Raw genomic sequence first — 8,411 nt, forward strand, 5'->3', positions numbered from 1 at the left:
CCAGCACTGAACACAGGATTCGAGGTGCGGCCTCAACAGTGCCCTGGTCCTGCTGGACTTTAGCAAGATGAGGAGCGGTCTCACCTCCCCAGCTGCCAAAACATCCCAAACAATCCCAGCCTGTACAGGCACCTTGCTCCAGAGTGACCCTCCCAGCACGATCCACTCATAGACACATCCCCAAGCAAACAAGGAGGGCAAGAGAAGGGTGGAAACTTATGGTGAAGCACCAAGGAGAAGATCTGGGAAACAGCAGAATTGAAGCACCATATCCTCACTTGGTGCCATGTTATCAGCTCATTGCTTCAAACAGAATCATTATTAAGGCCACAGTCCTCAGTTTTCAAAACCTCAGGATGGGTTTTACAGCAGTGAGAAAGGAGCCAAACCACGTGTCCACTATACTGAGGGTATCTGTGAGTTCAGTGGGAGAGTAAAGGTCACACAGCTGCCATCAACCCTCACCCCATCCCATTTATTATAGAATGGTTTGGGTTGGAAAGGACCATAGGATCATTCAGTTCCACCCCTCTGTCACAGACAGGGACACCTTCCACTGGAGCAGCTTACTCCAAGCCCCTGTGTCCAACCTGGCCTTGAACACTGCCAGGGATGGAGCAGCCACAGCTTCTCTGGGCACCCTGTGCCAGTGCCTCAGCACCCTCACAGTAAAGAACTTCTTCCCTATATCTAACCTGAACTTCCCCTGTTTCAGTTCAAAACCATCACCCCTTCTCCTATCGCTCCAGTCCCTGATGAAGAGCACCTCTCCAGCATCCTTACAGACACTGGAAGCTGCTCTGAGGTCTCCACGCAGCTTCTCTTCTCCAGGCTGAACAGCCCCAGTGTTCTCAGCCTGTCTCCATATCGGAGGTGCTCCAGCCCCTGCTCATCCTTGTGGCCTCCTCTGGACTTGCTCCAACAGCTCCAAGTCCTTATACTGGGGCCACCAGAACTGCACACAGTGCTGCAAGTGGGGTCTCATGAGAGCAGAGGGGTAGCATCCCCTCCTCTTCCCTCCCCTGCAGCTGATTCGGAGAAAACTCCAGGAACAAACTTGCCAACAAAGTCTTCAAGCTGACAAGCAGGTATTCTTTATTGCGGAGCCAGGAGACATTGGGGATGGCTCCTCCTAACGTGTGTCCCCGTGTTGCTACACAAACCAGCCTTATATAGACCCTGGGCATACATACTTTACATCATTTTCCAGAAAGTTCCCTGCATGCGTACAGAATTATGGTGGTGGTCTCTGAGGTTGTTTATTTCTTCCAACAATCTTCATCACTTCTGGCAGCCTTTGGAGCACGCGCAGTAGATGCTCATACCAGTTTAATTGGTTCATTAGCACCAGAGACATAATAATCCTCCTATCCTCCTACTTATCAGTTAAACTGTAGCCCATCCTGGACACCTGCCATTCCCAAATACTCCTTATCCCTGTATGCTGTTCTTCTAGACTGTTTTTCTTATAACTATGTCAACTATAACGATTTATCTCGTACAAGAATTCTCAGTATGTTCTCCAGCTGCACTCTATTTTTTTTCTATGTATCACGCACCTCAGTAATTTTCCATTGCTACTGTTACAAAGCCATCAAACTTAACATCACTTAAAACTGATTCTAAAGGTTTATATATTCCCTTTTGTAATTTTGTGCCCCCCTTGTCTCACAGCACAGGCCTTGTCTCACAGCACAGGCTGGGATTGCTTCCAGCCCTGCCGAGAAAAGTAGCACAAACTCAGCTATGTCACCAGGAGCACAGTGCAATGAAGCCCTCACAGCACTTGCACAACACACTGGCTTTCAGAGACAGTTTGGTCCTGATCTCTTTATCTGCTTCCCCTTGACTCCCAGCCCAGTGCAAACCCTTTTTGCAGATATCTCAGCCCACGCGCCTTTTCCTTCCTTCAAGCTTCATTTGTAACCTCCCCATTGTACTCTGTTCCTATCAGACACAGCCAGGGGGGAGAACTTGCTCCACAGGACCCTAGGAGTTATCTGCTGCTTTGGCACAGGACACTCTCCCAAGGTGGCTACAACAGCCACAGATGTCACTGACTTGACAAGGATAAGGAAGAGCAAGAGCCTGCAGGGAGGATGCTCTGGGTTACAGGTGGACAGCACAAAGGGATGGCAACTAAAGAGAGGAAAGTACCCGTAGACAATCATGGACAGAGCTCATCTCCTATCCCCACTTCATCCCAAGGTCTGTGAAATGGTTTACGGGGACAGACCATACATGGTAAAGCGTTAATGTCATGGACTATGGGTTGGGGCAATCCCCAGCACAAACAGAGTCTGGCTGGAGCATCCCTGTGGAGAAGGACTTGGGGTGTTGGGTGAGGAGAAGCTCCCCATGACCCAGCTTCAGTGTGCGCTTGAGCCCAGAAGCCCCCTGTGTGCTGAGCTGCACCCCCAGAGCATGAGCAGCAGCTCAGAGGGGATCCTGCCCCTCTGCTGTGTGAAGGGGAGACCTTAAAGCAGCTCCAGCAGCTAAAAGGGCTACAGGAAACCTGGAGAGGGGCTTTGGACAAGGGCCTGTAGGGACAGAACAAGAGGGAATGGCTTTAACCTGCCAGAGGGGAGACTGAGCTGAGCTCTTAGGCAGAAGCTCTTCCCTGTGAGGGTGCTGAGGCGCTGGCACAGGGTGCCCAGAGAAGCTGTGGCTGCCCCATCCCTGGCAGTGTTCAAGGCCAGGCTGGACACAGGGGCTTGGAGCACCCTGCTCTAGCGGAAGGTGTCCCCTACCCACGAGAGGGGTTGGAGCTGGAGGAGCTTTAAGGTCCCTTCATCCCAAACCATTCTAATTCTAGGATTCAAGCCACTTCTCTTTTCCCCAGCCCCCAACACAAGTGGTTATCAAACAGCCATTTCCTTTCCTTTGAACATGAGTGTGTTATTCAGGTCAGGGAGGAGACTCCCAGGTGCTGCAGCAAAGAACGGAAGTGGGAGATGAGAAGAAATCCCAGCTCTTGTTTCAAAGCTTAATGCAGACAGGAACTGCGAAAGCTATTAAAACCTAAGAACTTCTAAGCCTGGAAAATAGGATGCCTCCAGACAGAACAAAGCACTTAGAAAGAGGAAGGCAAACATTCCCTCCAGTAGACAGAAATCCTCATTGGAATTTCACTTATAGCCACTTACATGAAGCCAGCGGACACAAAGTACAACCAGCACCACCAATAACCACCAACTTACCTCAAGCTGCCTTTTCTCTTGACTATTTTGGTCCGACTCTTCACTTTGTAACTGGACAATGTGGTGTCGCTGAAGGAGGACTTCACCCCACCAAGTCCAACAGATGCAGCACAAAGAGGTGGTGAGACAGCACTGGCTAGAGGCACGTTGGGGGCTGGAGGCTTCTGCTGATCCTCTGATCGCCACCTGAATGCTGACTTGGAGGTGGAGGGTGAGGTCTGCAAGCTGGTGGCTTTCCACTTGTATTTGCTGGGAGAAACCCCCAGCTTGGCCTGAAGTCCCGATTTCTTCGCCTTTGCTCCCAAGTCTGCTTTGGGTGACACTTTAGCACCTCTGTCTGCTCCACCAGTGACCCTCTTAGCACCTTCTGAAGCTCTAGGGCTCACCCACCTCTTCACAGCCCGAGAGCATTTACCAGGGTTTGCAACCCACGTGTAATTGGCTTTCCTGAACTTTGGAGCTTTGCTGGAGATGGGGGTTGAGGCAGCTCTTAGGTGACCAACAGCTCTGGGGACTGTGGAAAACCTGCTCTTCACTGGAGTCATCCCAACCACCGAAGTCACAGCAGGCCTGGAGCAAGGCTCACCACTTCCCAGGAGCTTTGTCTCTCTGGAAGCATCCCTGTCTTGCGCACAACTCGACTGCCCTAGAGCTGGTGGTTCTGTCTTCTTCCACATCAAGCATTGAGCTGGGTCACGGTCTGGCAACACTGGAGGCTGCTGAGGTTCTGATTTCAGTGTCACAGCACTTTCACTGGTGCTTCCAGAGGAAACTGGGGAGCTTCCAGCCATGTCACCAGCCATAAGCACTGTTCTCGGCTCTTCTGCCACACTCACATAGGCTGAACTCACAAACCTGTGAGATGAAGTGAAGGAAACAGAGAGAGAAGGTCTCCTCCCTTCATTTTGGCTCACAGATGGAGATTTGGGCACCCTTTTCCTGTCACCTGAAGCTGTGACCATCGTTTCCAGCCTGCAGCAAGAACCAACATCAGGAAACTCTTTGGAATCTCCAAACTGAGCAGCCCTGTGGGGCAGCTGGATCCCCACAACTATGTTACCATCAGTGGTTAGGTCCACATGTCTCTCTGGAGACGATTCTGGCGGCTCAGAGGCCTGGCTGTCCCCATACCTTCCAAAAGCCTGAGACGTGCTGGCACTTCCACCACTCCCAACATCACATGTTGCTCCCGGTGGCCGGTTCACAAGGGAATACTTTTTCCTCCAGGAATGACCTTGGTGCTGCTGGAAATCCCTTGTTGGAGCTTGCTGAGGGTACCTGGCCAAAAATGCCCCCCTCCTGCTGAAGGGAGGCTGCCGGGAGGGGTTCCACCTCGGTGGTTGGGATGGCAGTGGCAGTGGCACATCCCCATGTGTGTTCTTGTGGTCATTGATGAGACCTAAGGAGGAGAAGACCATGTCTGTTCATTCCCAATCCCATGGGAGTTTGACAGCATCTATCCCAACACATAAGTGATCTGTGCATCCCCAATCCCATGGGAGCTTGATAGCAGCAATCCCAACACACTGGGGATCTGTTCATCTCCAAACCCATGGGAGTCTGACAGAATCACAGCTCTGCTTTTCCTCATGCTGCAATGAGGATCACTCCACACAAACCTCATTTCAGATAACTGTTGGAAGGAAAAACTCCCTCCATCCTCATGGAAGTCAGTAACAAAAGCGATCTCCCAGGAGTTTAGTCTAAGCTCAACGCAGGTCTGGACCACAGACACACCAACAGACCCGTCACACACCTCACTTGTGCTCTCAGCCACATTCTGCCCCTTTCTGCTCTTTTCTAGGTGCCTGATGGATGTTTGAATTATTGGGTTTGGAGCCTGATCTACAAAAATGCTGATTGTGTTTCCAGAAGTATCTTCAGAGCAGGATCTGAGGGCGAGTCATGTGGCCCAGAATAGGCACCACCAGCAACAACCACAAAGCACAGAACCATGGAATCAACCAGGTTATAAAAGAGCTTTAAGCTCATCCAGTCCAACCATTCCCCACCACTGCCAAGGACACCACTAACCCATGGCACTGAGACCTCGTCTCCACGCTGTGTGAGCATTTGCAGGGACGGTGCCTGCAGCCCTGCCCTGGGCAGCCTCTTCCAATGCCTGAGCACCCTCTGGGGCAGGAATTGTTCCTCAGCTCCATCTAACCCTGCCCTGGTGCAGCTTGAGGCCGTTTCCTCTTGTCCCATCCCTTGTTCCTTGGAAGCAGAGCCCAGCTCCCTCCTGGCTCCATCCTCCTCTCAGGCACTTGTAGGGAGCAATAAGGTCCCCCCTGAGCCTTCTCTTCTCCACACTGAACCCCCCAGGTCCCTCAGCCCTTCCCCATCCCATTTGTGCTCCAGACCCTGCACCAGCTTCTTGTATCTTCTTCAAAGCTACAACAAGGAGCCTCTGAGGTGGCCCCAGCTTCACTGTTGAGTCACTGCACACCCTCTGCCAAGCCACCACCCAGAGCTTTGGTCTCCTAAGGACGCCTTCTGGATAATAGATATGTGTCAGTTAGGGAGGGTCTGCACTTGTTGAGCCTCAGTGTTGAGAAAACCCTTCCAACAAAAGGGAATGTCGAAGAGGGGTTGAGCCTTGTGTTTTAGGCACATGTCAGTGTAGAAAAGCTATTCCTGCACAAGGTGGCACAGAGCTGCCAGTGGAACAGCAGTGTCAGCAGATCCCTCCTGGAGGAGGCCTTAAGGGCCCTGTTTTCCTTCCTCTCATGCCACCCCCACCACAGAGGAGCTCCAGGCCAGGGGCAGATCCCCTGCAAGGCCTGAGTGGAATCTGTGGCCTTACTAATGAGGAAAAATTACCTTGAAGTCTATAAATAGAGTGAGTTGGTGCTAAGAATAAGAGCTGATGCTCAGCAGAGCTGGGAAAGGGCACATAAATATATATCTACATCTAAATCCCCCCCATGTTCCTCTGCCATGCTCAGGAGTCTCAGCCTGGAGAGAAACTGCATGAAGACCTCAGAGCAGCTTCCAGTGCCTGAAGGGGGCTCTAAGGATGCTGGAGAGGGGCTCTTCATCAGGGATTGCAGTGACAGGACACGGGGTGACGGGTTCAAACTGAAACAGGGGAGATTTCGGTTGGATATAAGGAAGTTCTTCCCTGTGAGGGTGCTGAGGCGCTGGCACAGGGTGCCCAGAGAAGCTGTGGCTGCCCCATCCCTGGCAGTGTTCAAGGCCAGGTCGGACACAGGGGCTTGGAGCACCCTGCTCCAGTGGAAAGTGTCCCTACCTGTGACAGGGGCTGGAACTGGATGAGCTTTAAGGTCCCTTCAACTCAAACCCTTCTATGATTCTATGACAAGGGACAACACCCCACCTCTGTGCCACCAGCCCCAAGGGTTGTGGGGCAGGGGATACCCCCAGGCAGAAGGGTCACAGGCCCTGCAGGGGCCAGGAGCCCCTCCGGAAGGGGGGGGGGGGGGGGGGGGCAAGCCCCACAGCACTGTCTGGTCTCTGTTCCCTCCCTGCCTTCAGCCACTTCTCACTATCGCCAGCTCCTCACCAACTCTCACATCCCCTGGGCCCTTCCCAGCCCTCATTCCATTCCTTTCTTTTCCTTTCTTTTCCTTCCCTTACCCAGCGCTCCCGGGATCCTCTCCAGTCCCCCCACACACACACACTGCCGGCTCCCACCTCAAAACCCGCCCCACTCACTCCCCAACCTCAAGATCCTCTTCACAGGTCTCACCCCCCCCCTCCAGGATTCCCAGATTCCCCCTCCTCCATTTCCCCCCCCCCCAACCTTCCCCCGCACCTCAATCCCCCCCACAACCCGTTCATATCCCCCAGGTCCCCCCCACAACCTGTCCTTCCCCCCCCCATCGACTCCTCAGTCTCCTCCGCAGCCCATTCCCCTTCACTGACACCTCAATCCCTCCCATCGACACCCCAATCCCCCCCCCATCGACGCCATGGTCCCCCCATGACCCATCCTAACCCCCAGGTCTCTCCCACAGCACGTCCCTCCACTCTGTCTACACCTCAGCCCCCCCCCCAACCCGTCCATACCCCACATCGACACTTCAGACCCCACCACAGCCTGTCACACCCCTTAAGTCCCCCCCCACAACCCCTCTTTCCATCGACTCCCCGCTCCCCTTCACAACCCGCTCCCTTCCATCGACACTTCAATCCGTCCTACCCCCCGGCACCCCTCACAACCCGACCCTCCTCCCATCGACACCTCAGTCCCCCCCCACATCCCATCCCTCCACCACAGCGACACGTCAGTGTCGTCGTGTGTCTTCCCCCCCGCCCCCCCCCAACCCGTTCGTTCCCCCATGGACACCTCAGTCCCCTCCTAACCTGTCGTCCCCCCCCATCGACGCCCCGGTCCCCCGCGCCCCCCGCCGCCATTGCGGGCCGTACCCTGCAGCAGCCGGATCTTCCTCCACAGCCGCTCCCTCTCCTCCATCCCCGCAGCACCCCACAACCCCCCCTCCCCGCATCCGCCGCGTCATCAGCCAGCGCCGGCCGTTGGGCTACGTCACGTGCGGCCCGCCGTTGCTTGGCAACGCAACAGACTGAGGCCTACACGTCTTGCCGGAGCCTGACCCTGAGCCGGGCCCTGGCCCCTTCCGACGGGCCTGGCTCGGCTCCGGCCGCTGTGCACAGCCTCTGGCCCCTGCCCAGCCTGGCCCAGCTGGCCCCATTTGTACTGTGTTCAGTGCTGGGCCCCTCATTGCTGTACATTAGCTTAAGTTTTAGTGAATCCTTCTGTATCTGTGAAGCAGCTCTAGGGACATCTTGATTTAAGGAGTTCACCTTTATGGTAGCATTATAGAATCATGGAATGGTTTGGGTTGGAAAGGACCATAAATCACTCAGTTACAGCCGCCCCCCCCGCTCCAGGCAGGGACCCCTTCCACTGGAGCAGGGTGCTCCAAGCCCCTGTGTCCAACCTGGCCTTGAGCACTGCCAGGGATGGGGCAGCCACAGCTTCTCTGGGCACCCTGTGCCAGCGCCTCAGCATCCTCACAGGGAAGAGCTTCTGCCTTAGATCCAACCTGAACTTCCCCTGTTTCAGTCTGAACCCATCACCCCTTGTCCTATCACAGCAGTCCCTGATGAAGAGCCCCTCTCCAGCATCCTTGTAGCCCCCTTCAGACACTGGAAGCTGCTCTGAGGTCTCCACGCAGCTTCTCTTCTCCAGGCTCAACAGCCCCAGTGTTCTCAGCCTGGCTCCAT

General features: G+C 54.4%; 1 protein-coding gene across 3 annotated transcripts in view; it reads right to left on the bottom strand.

The window, feature by feature from the left end:
• ZC3H3 (zinc finger CCCH-type containing 3) overlaps positions 1 to 7,664 on the bottom strand; it is a 165,152-nt gene extending 157,488 nt beyond the window's left edge. For all 3 annotated transcript variants that reach the window (XM_065669073.1, XM_065669072.1, XM_065669071.1), the window contains exons 1-2: positions 7,593 to 7,664; positions 3,201 to 4,599 (exon numbers count right to left, since the gene is read on the bottom strand). In XM_065669073.1, the coding sequence (XP_065525145.1) occupies positions 3,201 to 4,599; positions 7,593 to 7,638 (1,445 nt within the window). In that variant the 5' untranslated portion in view covers positions 7,639 to 7,664. The remainder of the gene's footprint in view (positions 1 to 3,200; positions 4,600 to 7,592) is intronic.
• Positions 7,665 to 8,411: the final 747 nt, after the last annotated feature.

Source organism: Lathamus discolor, chromosome 2, assembly GCF_037157495.1.
Source record: "Lathamus discolor isolate bLatDis1 chromosome 2, bLatDis1.hap1, whole genome shotgun sequence".
In the NCBI taxonomy this organism is placed as follows: Eukaryota; Metazoa; Chordata; class Aves; order Psittaciformes; family Psittacidae; genus Lathamus; species Lathamus discolor.